This window comes from Oreochromis aureus, linkage group 8 (genome assembly GCF_013358895.1).
Source record: "Oreochromis aureus strain Israel breed Guangdong linkage group 8, ZZ_aureus, whole genome shotgun sequence".
NCBI lineage: Eukaryota > Metazoa > Chordata > Actinopteri > Cichliformes > Cichlidae > Oreochromis > Oreochromis aureus.
This window is the reverse complement of record NC_052949.1, coordinates 21,393,853-21,408,561: the sequence shown is the minus strand read 5'-3', so window position 1 is coordinate 21,408,561 and position 14,709 is coordinate 21,393,853. Positions and strand designations below refer to the sequence as shown.

Here is a 14,709-nt window from a genome sequence, read left to right as displayed (position 1 = left end):
AAACTCCTGTTTTATCTACAATAGAAAATTCTGTTTTTTACATTGAGTTTACAGTAAAATAAATCTTACACATGTATTTATGTTTTTTACAATTTAAGCCCAAAGAGTCATGTTGATAGATTTCATTCATTAAACAGAGCAGCATTTCTTTCATGTAGTAAAACTGAGAAGTGCTGTTGAAATTGCACCTCTTTTTTTATATTGAGACATTTCAGGGATGAAATATACAACTACACTTGTTTACACTCACAGAACGGTGTTTTTACTGGTCTGTCCCACTTAAGTTTATGTGGCGTTCGATGTAAAATGAGTTTTAAATCTCTGATCAAGAGGAACTGCAATTTACCCACTTCTGCCTTGGCTTCAAATAAATTTACTAACTTTCACAGGTCTCGCAAGTTTGGGGAAAAGTTTGGGGCATTTTCAGGTAAAGTACCAACCAAGGAACATTTGCACATTTATAACGAGTTATGAAGTTTTTTAAATGTTGTTGAACTACATTATGTGTTTTGTGTAACATGAAAAGGAACAGTAATTACTCCCACAAACCAAGTGATCCACATCAAAGTTGAACGGACCAAATCTAATCCAATATCCTATCCTAACTATCCTGAGGACTGAAGGTCAGAAGAAAAAGAGAGAGCTCAGAAAGCTGCGAGGCACTGAGACGGGTGAGGAGGTTCGCTCTTCTTCTTGAGCCGAGTCAAAACGATCTGGCTCACTAAAAAGAGGCGGAGGAGTGCTTGCATATCATTTGTTTAATGACATTTCACATTACGTTGCTTGCTTTGCTTTAGAGAATGAAAATGACACATTGTTACTGTCAGGAAGAAGTGTGTATGGAGGGAAAAAAAACACTCAAATTATGCTGATTTTGTTTTATTGCACTTTTACCATGATGCAAAGAAATTCAAGATAAAATCCACAGAAACGATGAGCGGAATAAAAACAAAAAGAAAGAAAAAGAAAGAAGCATTTTCACTTCAAGGACACCATCTAAGGTTCTCCATTGATCCACCCATACATCCATACACACTGTACCGCCCTGACACAGGACTATGGAAACTTAATAAAAACCCCTTATGGAACAGATGGAGTCAGCACACATATGTAGACCTCTGTGTCTTATCTATAGCTCGTACCCAGGAGGAGCTTAACCCTTTCTGCTATGAATCCAGACATTCAAGTATTTCTATCATTGCACAGGCACTAGATTTTTCCTAATGTAATATATTAAACTTTCAGCCAGTGACTGAATCATCGACACCAACAGTTAAGCTATGAGCTGCTGGTAATGAATGAAATATACATCCTGAAAAATAATCTCTCCACAACAGCAACGTCTGGACATCAAATATATATTACAAAGAAACATTAGTGTCACATTTGGCTTTTGGTACCGTAACTCTAACCACATGTCTGTTGCGCTGAAGGCAATAAAGTTGGGGGAACAAAAACAAAATGTAAATGCTGTAAACACACGTGGCGATCTGTGGTCCCTGTAAAATGGGACTGCCAGTACCCGGCAGCTGGCCACCCTTTTTGCACGTGCTCAGGTTGCCCTCTTGTGGACAAAATAAGGAAATTCAGCTTTAAGACAAAGAAAAAAGGAACAAGAAGATATGTTACTGATTAGTATTCATTTTGAACAATAAATAATAAATACTCTCTTAAGGACATGTAACATTTATGGGCAATAATTCATGGGCTAATCCAGGAGTAAACCTGCACTCCACTCCAGTCGAAAATTTTTCATCGTCCAACTATGAGATGCTGAAACGGCTCAGCAGGAATAAAGTTAAAAAATAAAAATCGCAGCAAATCAATATAATTTTCATAATGACAAGAACAGGAAGTCCCCTTCTACCTCTTCCAGCCACCCTGATTGGTTAACCATTACGCTTGCAATATTCAACAGCAGGTAGAAACACATAATTCAGCATGTGAAGAGGAGGGGGCCGGATTCTTTTACGAGTCCCTCGGAATTCACTGAATTCAAAAAAACGGGTCCTGAACCAGAAAGGCGAGAGAAGGCGTCCTTTGCAAGACTTTAACGGTTTGGTTGGTAGGCGGGGTCGGCTGTGGTGGTACACTAAACTCAGGGTTGGGTTTTTCAAAGGAGGCTAGGTGACGCGGGGTGGTTCGGTTCTGCTACGCCCCGGATCGGTCCAGAAATCTTCAGCATCGCCCGTGTCTCGGGCATCAGTACAGTTACAAGGTTTTGCACTGTTCTTTTTTTCAGTCCTATCCAGCAGGCGTCCTCTTCCGCGCAGCTTATTACCTCGGGCAGGTGGGCTTTCCTGTAAGTTCAGCAGAATTTAAGCCCTCGGAGAAATTAAGCACAGATGGAGTTCATCTGCGTTGCAGGATTCCAGTTCAGTTTAAAGGTAGACTGGGTTTGGTCCGTCCTTCCTCAAATCTCCAGGTAGTCAGTCCAAGTCCTCCCGACAAGCGCACCCCGAGGCAGCTACCTCCTTCTTGGGCCGTTGTGGGCGTGGTCTGTCCCTTGGTATCCCTGGAGGTCGTCCTCCACAACGTAGCTGTATCCCTCCTTTTCGATGCAATCTGACAGCACATTTAGCACCTGGTGACAAGAAAACGCCAAGCTGTTAGTACATGGTGAGCTTTGTTGTAACCACTAAGTACTGACTAGCTTTTCCAAGAACAAGAGAACGGTGACACAACTCTCAGACCTCTGTGGTACTGCTGATGACTCGTCAAAGAGCCGAGACTTCCAGTTCGTGATCTCTTATTGTTTATGAATGAAAAGAAACGAGGGAAAATCTGGGATCAAGTATTTGAGACTGCATTTAAGCAAATGTGTTCCTCTTTTGTCCTCCAAACACACTTTCTACTGGTCAATGACTCCAGAAATCAAATCCTCAGTCACTTCTAGCTGCTGATAAACATTAAGTAATTATGACATGAATGCATTTAACTGACTGTTTATAGTTTCATACATTCAATAGACAATCCCAAGCAAACTGCTTTATGAGTGTGAAGCACTGACCTGGCGCAGTCGTCGGTCCATGGCGTCCAGATGTGGCTGGATGAGGATGGGAGAGAGGCGGTCCCTCACCAGGGACTCTGCCATGAGCACAGACAGCTTGTATTCCTCCTTAGCCAGCAGCTGCAGTCGCAAGTGGGTAGACTTCCTTACCCTGCAGAAAGAGAACAGCCGGGGGGGGGGAAGAGTCAGTGCGGCCACACGCTTTACATCTCTGCCTCTGCTCAGCAACACTCACACCAAAATACAACAGCATCCCATGTGCACCTTTACTAGCTTCATACAGATTATAATTTTTAAATAGGTTTTTTTCCTTCTATATTGCACTATTCTCCCAGAACTATCAAAAATGAAGACCTCACCTGCAGCACTGGGTCAGTGGCACCAGGATGGACAGCTCGTCATGCGAGTGTTTTCCAAAGCTAAGACGGAAAAGCATAAATATAAGTGTCCAGATTTCTGTGCATCATGTCCACAACACTCTGAGGCAGTCAGGAGACATCACTGTCAGATAGCCAAACCACCTCAACCGGCCTACTGTGAGACCCTCTCAAATGACTGCACAACCTCAAACTATCTCTAAGGGAGAGTTCAGCTGCCCTTTGGAGCACGCTCATTTATGACGCTAGTATCTGTGATCTCATTATTTCGGTCACTACCCAAAGCTCATGATCATAGGTAAGGGTAGGAATGTAGATTAACCAATAAACTGACAGCTTTGCTTTTACACTCGGCTCTCTCTTCACCACGATGCGCCAGCGCAGCGTCTGCATCACTGCAGCCAAGCCCTCCTTCATGAACAAGACCCCACGATACTTAAACTCCTCTATTTAGAGCAACGACTCATCCCTGACCCACAGCAGGCACTCAACCCTTTAAACTAAAGCTATGAGTCAAAGTAGCAAACGTACTGCACTGACTCACCCTCTGCCGTTGTCTAGGTGGATGATGAAGGTCTCATTTCCAAACTTTTCAAATGTCTCATAATGATGGCGATCCATGTTTCCTGTTAAGAAAGAGGAAAACAAAAAACAAATCAGCTAGTGGATGTTATAATATCTGACTAATAAACCTGCTAATAAGACTACATACTGTATAAAAGTATGAAAAGATAAAAACCACTGATGGCAGAGTCATGGATGATAACGTTCACTCGACTGAACACTAAACAATCCGGCTTTTCGGTGTTGGTAGAAAACCGATTCATCGTCTTATGTCAGACACTCACCCATGAGGAAGTCAAAGATGGTCATGTCCATAATGTCCAGCAGTCGTGTGCCACTGTCATAAGGTGGAGTCTGTTTGACCTCCTCACAGTAGTCTGGGTCCACTTCCCATCTGAAGAAACGTTTAATACTTTTAATTTTTTTGCATCTGATTTGGAAAAATGTCTTTTAAACCCATTTCCCTTTTTTTGCTATGTACTTTTAGATCTAAGTGTTTTTTTACTGCGTCGTAATAAGATTGAAATTAAGGCTGTATATGCTGCTGGTAACTGTCAGTGACTTCAATAAACACCCCCAAGTTGCAGTGAATCGCTCAGCATTTGCTTCTACTGAGCGTGTGCGAATGCAGGAGTGTCTGAACACGGGATCGACGTCTTACTCTGCCTTCTTCCGTTTGTGGTACGAGCGTCTCCATGGGTTCCTCCAGGTCTTGCGTTTGGCAAGGGCCAGGTCCGGGAGGAAGGCGGCCAGAGATCCTTCTATCTGGTCAGGTTTACCACACAGAGCGTGCTCAGTGGAGCAGTAGTAGGAACACTCTCCGTAGAAGCACACATTGTTGGCTAAAAGTCAGAAAAATAAAAGCAAACACATTGATATACTTATACTCCGATCAGCCAGTCAGTGTTAAATTCTTACAGAGTCACTGCACTCTTTTTGTCTTTTTGTCATTCGCTCCACATATATTTAAAGACCACTTTGAAATTACCTGGGGACGCTCGCTGACCTGTATTAATTGCTGAGATTGTCAGTAATTTTAATCCTGTGACAATTTTCCTTGTGTATAATATGTAAAGCTGCATTGCTAATTAACTGTCGTGCTTTGGCACAAGGTAAAGTCCCCTGATAATACTAATCCCATGCAAATGAATATCACAGCAATTCAGGCCATAAGACTTGCTCTACATTATGATCAAGGAGTTGCTTTATTTTTGCTGTGCTTTTGCATTTTTTGAGGGGGGATGTTAAAAAATCTTTTAAGGTGTTCTTCTGACATCAACAATTCAGACCATCAGCAGATGTTTGGGAACCTGCACATGGACACGAGCGGTTTTTGGAAGAGAAGCTAAAAATAGTTGAAATGATTGACATTTGAGCGGTATATCCAAGTTAGCTTGAGAAAATTTTTTTAAAAAGTCAATCAAAGGGAAAGTTTTTCTTTTCTAGATGTGTACCTGGTGAAATGAAGAAGGTCCTCCAGAGCTTTTTATCTCGTGTAACATCGCGGATCTCTTTTGTCATGTTGACTAGCCGGCCGGCCACAGGAGGGACACGACGGAAGTCCAGGATCCTACAGGATGGAGACAAATACTCAGGGTCATGCTCCGACTTCAGTGGCAGCCCACCAAAAAAGTATGAAAGCGATGAGTGCACACGTCCAAACAACAAATACATTAACCGTGGTCATTTGGATGTGGACCGCTCGTCAACAGTGCTGGCAGTTGCAGTAAATGCAGCAAGACACAGGTCATTATTTTAACCTAATGTTTCATTCTATGCATAATATGGACTCTATGGATAACATAAGCAACAACTGAATCATAATTGAGTAAATTCTAAAAGCACAGATGTGATTTAGTTAGTTTAACTTGATGTTCTCCAGGATGTCACTGTCTTCACTGTCAAACATCAACGTACAGGCCACAATAGGGCCACCAAAGGATACTAGATGACCCCTCCGTTCATCGTCCTTTGAAAATCTGCAGTGTATTGAACTTCTATGTGTGCACAGCAGCAACAGGGACCAGCTGTTTGTAATGCAGAAAAGCTTTTTCACACCAGATGGGAGGCGAACTTACAATCCCTCACTTAGAGGAATCAGTACTTCATTCTTTATGCCACTGGAGCGAAATACCTGTGCTGTCATAGTGAAACCTTATGTGATTGAATGTCACTACCAGAAGGGGGCACTGTGACACAAGTACCAGACAGTTACGCCACATGCTGGTAAACCTCCCTGTGGTTTTCATGTGGCTGTGGTTCTACATTAAGCTCATTTTTTAACTTCAGTGCAGCTTTTTATTGCCTTAATATGCTGAGAGATATAAGCTTCCAGTGCATTCTAATCTATTTCTGGGTTTGTTTTTTTGCATCATTTGACCGGAAACCACCCCAGATACGCATTTGAGAAAGGTTTAATATGGCGTGAATGTCTTCCTGCATGCATGCAGCCACCCAACTACAGCATCAGCATGGGCTCTTTAAAAATTGATACCTCTGACAACACCTAATGGCCAAGGCCTGAGGGCAGGGAGACACGGGGAGACAGACTGATTAAATGAAATGAAGGCGCGGGAATGAGAGAAGAGAGATGCAGCGATATGGGAGAACAAGCCCATCATACAAATGATGCCATCAAGTGTGTTGGCGGGTGCAGTGACACAGACACGTGCAGTCTCTTTCCTGCTCCCTGTCAAAGAGACAGAAGGACACAGGATGCGGTGTTGTACGGTGCTGTTTGGCCTGCTGGGCCTGGGCCTGCTGCCATGCTAAAGGGAACAGCTAGTGCTGGCTTCTGCTTCTTTTATCGCTCACACACATTTTCTTCCATCTTCGTCCCCTCTGATAAGCCAAATTCCCACAGTGCCCATTTCAAACTTGCGTTATATTTAGTTTGGGTTTGAGAGAACCTGCTAAGAGCCGTGAATTGAACAACAGTGGGAATCGCTGCTTCCCATATTCCCAGCTGAGAAAATGTATAAGACCCAAGTGGGTCTCGTGAGATTGGGGCTTATATGGTTTAATATTTTAAGGTCACATTTGGCCTTGTATGACTTTAAATCTGCTGACTACCTAATGCAGCACTTCCCAGTTAAATCCAATCACATTATTAATGATGCCTAAAGCAGTTTAGCCCATATAGGAAAAGACATTGTCAGTGTTGGTGTGTGTATGCGTGCACGTGGCTGTGCTAGCGATGCTTTAAAAGTGCCTGTGCGTGTGTGTGTGTGTCTGTGGGCCCCCCTGGGAGGCAGTGTAGCCTCAGCCTCTGCACCAGCAGCAGCAGCAGCAGCAGCTCTCTGGACAGGCTCTAATTTAGAACAGACAAAATAAGGAAAAAAATAAAGCGCTGCTTTTGGCAAACCCTGCCTGGCTTATATTTAGAATGGCACACATATGCTGGAGCATATTTTCATGTGTGTATGCGGAGAGGCGGACCAGATGTGAAGCAGACTGGTGAAGAACGCCACTTCTAATGCAATTCCAGATGAACTGTGTCATTGTGCCTAAAGGAAAAGCAGATTCACCATCACGGCCTTCTATGGCCCTATTGTGTGTAGACGTGTGTGTTTGTGTGTATGTACGCAAGACGTCGGTATCATCTCGTGTCAGCACAGAGGAGCACCAGGATTCAGACTACAACACAAGCCCTCTGCTCGTAATAGCAAACAGCCACAGTGACGTCAGCATGACTTTAACAGCAACGCACTAAAACTCATTGCTCTCGCTCGTCGATCAGAGGCCCTCGCGAGGATTTCTCTTTTCATTAAAGTCTTTCCAGCAGCCGGGTGGGCCGTAAAGTACTAGCCTGGTAAAGGCAGTGAAGTCAGAGAGCTTGGTCGTTAGCTAAGCAAGGAGGCTGTAGTCATTGTTCAGTCAGATGCTAGCTGCAGGAGTTCAGCATTCATCCGTTATGACTCATGGCCTCTCGGAGCTCACAGCTTCTGCTGTATGGGTCAAACTTGAACCATTCACTGTGTTTGGGCGGGAAACAAAGAGTTTCTGAGGGACAGGAAGCAAATGTGCAAATAAGTGCAGAAGAATGTGGAAGGTTTTCATCCACACGGCGTAAAGACTATGTGTTGCTATACCTGGGGTGACTTCAATCGGCTATTTTCTTTTACCTCAGTCGAACCTTTAAAAACAGGTAGAATGGCAACATTTTGATCTTTTTATCCTTTGATATCGTAATAACCAGATTATGCTAATCGAGCAATTATGTAAGAGAATTCACGCATTAATTAGCAAGGCTTTGCACAAAATATGGAGAATATTCACACGAGCACACGTGTCTTAAAGCGTTACTGTAAGACACCGGTACACGGATCTGGTGTTCTCTTTGGGATCTCTGTTCCTCCCAGGCGGTTAATGAGCTGACACGAGGACAGGCAAAAAAGAAATAGCAATCAGGGAGGAACAAAACCCTGCAGGATGTTGGCCCTCGAGGGTGGAAAAAATACTTGGGAGGTTAGTGTAAATTTAAGAACATGAGCTTTTTTCTCCCCTCCTTATTAAGTCTGAAGTGTTTGTAGCAACAGGGCTGTTTCTGGGTGTTATGGTGCTCAAGGCCAGACACCCACTGCTGCCCCTGAAGGAAGAGGTCTTTTCACAGCTAATTCTTTAACGTTGTTTCAGTTAAATTGAGCTTTGCCTTCTGGTTTGTGCCAAGCTGCATCTTTCCTTGTTTTAGCCATGTTACATACATTATTATGTTGGACCCAGGAAGCTGAATAAAAGTGTATTTTTATTGTGTTTACTTTTGCTTTTTATAATGTGTTTTAATGAAGATGTTCATATATTTTACAAGTAAAAATCTGCAACTCTGAATCCCTCTGCACTTTAATAAAGTTAAAGGCCTTACATTTGCTTTGCATGTCAGGATTTTTAAGCTAGCCACAGTACTGTTGCTCACAAACAAGTCTGTATGTTACACAATAAATTGCCCTTGCAAAAACAAAACAGTCTGCTTTCGAGTTCACACCAACTCTAATGTCAAAAACCAACAAATTACAAATCAAAAATGATGTGATTTAATTTGTTATGTGCAAATCATTGATTGCCTCATCGACACATGTTTAGGTTCAATCTGAATTCATCAGCTGGGTTATGGAAAAAGAAAAAGATTGCTTTATGGTTTTATTCACTTAAAAAAAAGCACGGAAACAAATATTTTGCCTGTTTTTTTAAGGTTTGAACTGAAATGACTGGTTGGGCATGTCAGTGTAGTGAGGGTGATCTGTGCCTATACAGGCACATAAAATTCAGAATAAAACATTTACATTGAAAAGGTCTATCTTTTCCTTTATGGTGATGTGTAGCTTGCCTGTGGCTGATAATCTTGCCCTTTGCAGCAAAGTACGGAAAAGCTAAAATCTTTTGATCTTCTGCTTTATATGAGGGACTGGTGGTTTTCAAAAAGTCTCAGAGTATTGTGACAGGCTGGTGTTCACCTACTTGTCCAGATGAAAGGCTGCAATTTCAGCATTGTGTCTTTCAAAGTCAGAAAAATAGAAGAAGTCTGGCGGCGTTTCCTGCTCCCGGGTCTGCCTGCAGGAACACAAGAAAGAAAAAAAAGCACAGTTAGCTGAGGGGTTACACACACACACACACACACACACACACACACACACACACACACACACACTCATATATATCTTATGCATAACCAGCAACCTGCAGCGATTTGACACTATGCATCAAGCTATGCATGCATTTCACTGTTCTCAATGATTTGTATTAACACTAAACTGGATATTGCCGGCTAATTAGCATGGATACAGAAGGAATCGAGCTGCAGGCTTGCAAAATGACAGGAATTCAGTGGCACAGTCTTTGACGGGTGCACTACACATTAACCCATAACGTATTTCCACAGATGTCTCACTCCACAGCAGCCCAGTCAGTGATAATCCGCTCAGGCTTTACACCTGTGCACCTAATACTACAAATACCATTTATGAGTAATAACCAAGGCACAATAAACTAGTGTCCTTGCCTCACAAAAAGACCCTCGTCAGAGTTACCCAGGGTGTTTTGTGGGGCAGCGAGAAGGCGGGGACAACTCAAGGTCAAAGACTTTCTACTGAAGCATCCGCTCCTGTTCTCACCCTGTACCTATTTCTGTCCAGCTCTGATCCTTCCCCCTCTTAAAAAAAAAACTGCATTCCACACACATTCTGCCTTAAAGCTCTTACTGGAGGGAAAAGAGGCTCTTAAAGGCTTAAATCCAAGAGCTGATGGAACATGGGCCAGGATGGAGAAGGACAGGCTGGATGGCCGGGGTAAAAATAAGAGGGGGAAGGGGGGTCATAGGAAGCAGAGGTGAAAAGAATTCCTGAGAAGGTGCTGCTTATAGAAAATATGTAAATATCTACGAAGAATGCAAAGAGAGCCATGAAACTTTCTTCTTTTATACACTCTGCCTTCTCTTTGTTTTTTTTTTTGTTATTGACAACAGTAAATACTTTCCAGGAAGGCAGCTGAGTGTAATGATTTGGACTGCAGCCTCTGCCATTTCTACTTCAGCTAGTTGAGGGAGGATAAGAAGAATGGAAACTATCTTGGCAACTTCTCTTTCTCTCCTTCGCTCTCTATTCCCTCTGGATGGCTCTCTCTGTTTATTTCGCTCAAAATCCTCTATCTCACCTCCTCTGCTTCACTGCTCTCAGAACTGTTTTCTCTAGTTTTGTGTGTGTGTGTGTGTGTGTGTGTGCGCGCATTCACGGCTTAATACTTTCTATCTGTCTGCATCTCTCTTTTTCTCTCTCCAGTCCATCCGTCACTCCCTTCCTCAGCTGGCTGGCTGATTGTAGCTCCACAGCTGCGTGGCTGACATATGCACCAGTCATTAACTAACCCAACATGGAGCCCAGAAACACTCTCATCCACTAAACCCCCCCACCCCAATTTCCTCTCCTTCTTTATCGTTCTTGTTCTGTCTTTCTAAAATCTATCCCCATCCTCAATCTGACAGGCAGCCTCGTGCAGATGGGTGGCCAAGTTTGACTGCAGCAAGCAGAAAAGTTTGAGAGTGAATCCTGCATCAAAACTGCTCAGAATACAAGAATATTGCTTTTTAAAAAGACGTTCGGCTTGTGTTTTCGCATTAGACGACTACGTTCAGCATCTAAAGTTAACATAGGCAGTAAGCTATTCCTCCTTTAACATTCCTCAGTCTTTGTTTCCTCACTCGCTGCCTCTCTTTTACTCTCGGCCTCACTCCCGAGCGGTCATTGAGACTCTGCCAGTAAAGGCCAACTGCTGTCTCTTGATTGTATCGCTCTCTCCTTCTGGATAGCCTTGCTTCAGGGACACAGCTCTCGCTCCACACGAAGGCAAAAAAAAAAGAAATGATGAAAGCGCAAAGCAGTGTCTATTTACCCCCAATGCTGCTCAGCAGCTCCGTGACAGAAAAAAATATCATTCACGCCGACACATTAAGCAGCTACTTTATCAACAGCGGCGTAAAGTCAGGTGCTGAATCTATTTTTTGCCGAAACGACAGGGCGACTGGCCTCCAATGAATAAATGCATTTTGGAGACTAAAATGTGAAGAGGTGATGTTTACATGCACAGAGTCGGTCAGCAAAGCTTGGCATACAGAAGCAAAGGAAACAGGAAGGAACAACAACCAGTGCAATGCATCCACCTACCAAAAGTAAAGCTCACTAACAAAAACTACTTTTTATTTACAACTGAACAACAGAAAGCTTTTTAAATGTACTTTAAGCGCTGCCACTGCCACACTTGTAACTCAGTTAAACTGATGGCAAAACCCAAGCATGCATTTTCTATAAGAGTGATTTCAAATGCATTGCTCTTTTAAAAATTTCTATTTCTTTTTGAATTTAAGGGTTTGTTTTGAGAGTTTTATATTATCTGAGGTGAAGCTGATAAATCCTATTAAGAGAAATCCATTATTAGCTGTACTGGGCCAACCTGTATTCAAGTGGGTGGAAAACTGACCACTCGAGGCTGGCTGACGTGATAATCACCTGTTTAAAATGTATCAAATTTACAGTTATCAGTTAGTTGCATGTCTGCTTTAGGTGACAGACGGATGCACCTCCTCTATATTAAGTCAGTACCAGGCCATTCCCACCATGTTTGCGGTGCTGTTTAGTCTTTTTAATGGAATTACACGACAAATGTATCTATCAGTGCATTCAGTTGCCCTAGCAACCTCGTCAAGAAGCCTGTGCTCCAGTTTTGGCGAGTAGATATTTATTCATATAAGACTAAATGCTGATTAGAAGATGGGTATAGACGCACCTTGCAAACCACATTCTCTCATCTTGGCCGATAGTATCAGCTGATATTAAAGAACTGTCGATATATTGGTATCACCAAATATATTTATTTGAAAATGAATATAATTTCGTATTTCACCTGGCAGATCCCTATTTACTAATGTGAAGTGAAGAAGTGAAGGAATTGAAAAAAGGGGAGTGAGGGTGGGGCATGAAAATGAGAAAGAACAGCTTGTAGAACTGGGGGGGTCCTATATAGATAAGATCTGGAAGGGGCGTGTTTGGAAGCGTGGCCCCGCTCCTGAAATTCAGATAATTTATCTCCAATTAGAAAAAAAAAGATGTTGTATCGCTTATCCACTAGATGGCAATCTTCCTGCCAGCTTCCACATGGTCTAAGCAGACTGAAAACAAGTAACCTACAACAAATGTATTTCTTACCTGCACTGCCACATTATCTTAGTAAGGACTCGTAAATAACCACAAATAACAAGCGTAGGGGAAATCTGTTTGTTTCGTGTGCCCGAAAGAAAAACTATACCGGCTGATATATCAGATTTTTCAAATCCCCAAATACCTCGGCTCTAGTTCGGATGTAATCATCTTTGGCTCCAAAGTTAACAAGATGGCGATGCCCAAAATCTTAAACATTTTGAATGTTATGTGCACATTGTGATAAGATGAAAAAGCAGTAGATAAAACACCCCTTTAGAAGTAACGAAAGCTGATTTCCAGCCCTGTTCGGGAGACTGTTGTATAGTTTAAAACAAAGATAATGTAAAAGCAAAAAAATACTACAGGGAAACGTGTGTTACTGCAGCCCTAACGTGCCAGTGTTTCATGACTGTACTGACCATACAGGAGCGTAGTCATGGAGATTTCTTGGAGGATAAGAATGAACAAACATTCTAGTGCGATGATTCATGGCCACTCAGCCTTAAAGAAACTCACTAAAATACTTCACGTAGTCGTGCTACACTCCTCTTCCTGTATAGGGGAAGAAACCACAATAAGGTGCTTTATTCGTGAGCTCCCAGTGCTCCACAGTCCCAACAATAAAGCATGTCCAAGGCGCATATGCTTGTGTCACTGCTGTTCTCTACGATGGTGCGAATAAGAATATAAGAGCCCAGCAGTATATGTTTATACTTGAGACAAATATCTCTGCCTGTGGCCTGGCTTGATATGTGGCTTCACTGATGCTCTCCTCTCACTGAATGCCAGCCAGGAAGCAGGAAGGCTGGATAATTACCACAGTCCACAACCAATTCAAATGTCAATAAAGTTATTTAGAGCATGTCATTTTGCCCCCCCCTGCCCCGCCGCCGAGTGAGAGCGGTAGGAAAAAGGGTAAAGAGAGGAAGAAGTGAAGGAAGGACGCGAAATAAATTGCGACGAAAGGTTAAACAGACAGATTAGCAGTGATGACATGGAGGACGAGCTACAGTACGTCTCTCGGGTACCTTTGAACTCACAAATACGCAGCTGTTTTGCATTATGTAACATTATGTTTGAGTCGTGGAACAGAAGCACCTGCGTTCTGGAAAATCTGCGCGCGTCCTGATCAAACAAACCATTAAGGGCACGTTACGAGGGAAGCGTTCCATCAAAGCATGGTAGAGAAAACATACATAAATGCATGACCACATAATAAAGTCTATAAATGTTTGAGTACACAGTATGCACTGAGTTCAAAGGAAACGGGGAGGAGGGCAGAGATGTCGGCCTTTTCATTTTTGACTGCCTGCTTGAGCATAACCTTTAAAATATTTACAAACCCACGGCGGACTCGTGCTGAACGAAACGTAGATATCTACAGCATGCATTTCTTTTCCTCCTCAGCAAGAGAAAAGTAACAGTATATTTAGAACTAGCTGTCTTTCTACACCAAACATCAGCTCCTTTATCATCGCAAGCAGGTGAGATGCACTGAGCCGAGCATGCCCACTGTGACCCTGGCCCTGCTGTAAACACATAGTTTACACTGAGTAGCCAGACAGTTTCTTGGCTCTGCTCCGAGGGGCCCCCGGCAGCCACCGGGGCAGCGAAAGTCTATTAGCAAACACACAGCAGTGTGAAAACATAAAGGTGAATGAAAGAGCTGCATCTGGAAAATCTACCTGTGCATACAGGACATAACTGACCTGTCAAACACCAGCGAGACACAGAGGGGACCAAGGAGAAAGGGGGAAAAGGCGTTTCCCTTTGACCTGCTATTGACATCAAGTTGGAACACAGTATTTTAATAAGATCTGCAAATAAAAATCTAATCCATAGATTTAATGATCGGTTGAAGCTGAAATACACACACCGAGTAAGCTTGATGTGATACACTATGATATATTTTATTGTACCCTTATGAGAATTTATTCCTCAGTAAATTTCCCTAAGGGTACAATAAAGTATATAGTATCGTATCATATTAGATCTCCTGCCCTGTGTAAAATTATCTCAGACCAGCCACTATTGCAAATTGTCTGAATGGCCACATAAGTGAGCTATTACAGGA

At 42.7% G+C, this 14,709-nt stretch overlaps 1 protein-coding gene across 1 annotated transcript in view; it reads right to left on the bottom strand.

Moving 5' to 3' along the window:
* Nucleotides 1–863: 863 nt before the first annotated feature.
* The window catches only part of fam20cb (FAM20C golgi associated secretory pathway kinase b), a 56,099-nt gene continuing 42,253 nt past the window's right edge, over nucleotides 864–14,709 (bottom strand). The window contains exons 4-11 of the mRNA XM_031739668.2: nucleotides 9,406–9,498; nucleotides 5,406–5,521; nucleotides 4,613–4,793; nucleotides 4,236–4,345; nucleotides 3,932–4,013; nucleotides 3,370–3,429; nucleotides 3,011–3,161; nucleotides 864–2,584 (exon numbers count right to left, since the gene is read on the bottom strand). Of these exons, the coding sequence (XP_031595528.1) occupies nucleotides 2,468–2,584; nucleotides 3,011–3,161; nucleotides 3,370–3,429; nucleotides 3,932–4,013; nucleotides 4,236–4,345; nucleotides 4,613–4,793; nucleotides 5,406–5,521; nucleotides 9,406–9,498 (910 nt within the window). The 3' untranslated portion in view covers nucleotides 864–2,467. The remainder of the gene's footprint in view (nucleotides 2,585–3,010; nucleotides 3,162–3,369; nucleotides 3,430–3,931; nucleotides 4,014–4,235; nucleotides 4,346–4,612; nucleotides 4,794–5,405; nucleotides 5,522–9,405; nucleotides 9,499–14,709) is intronic.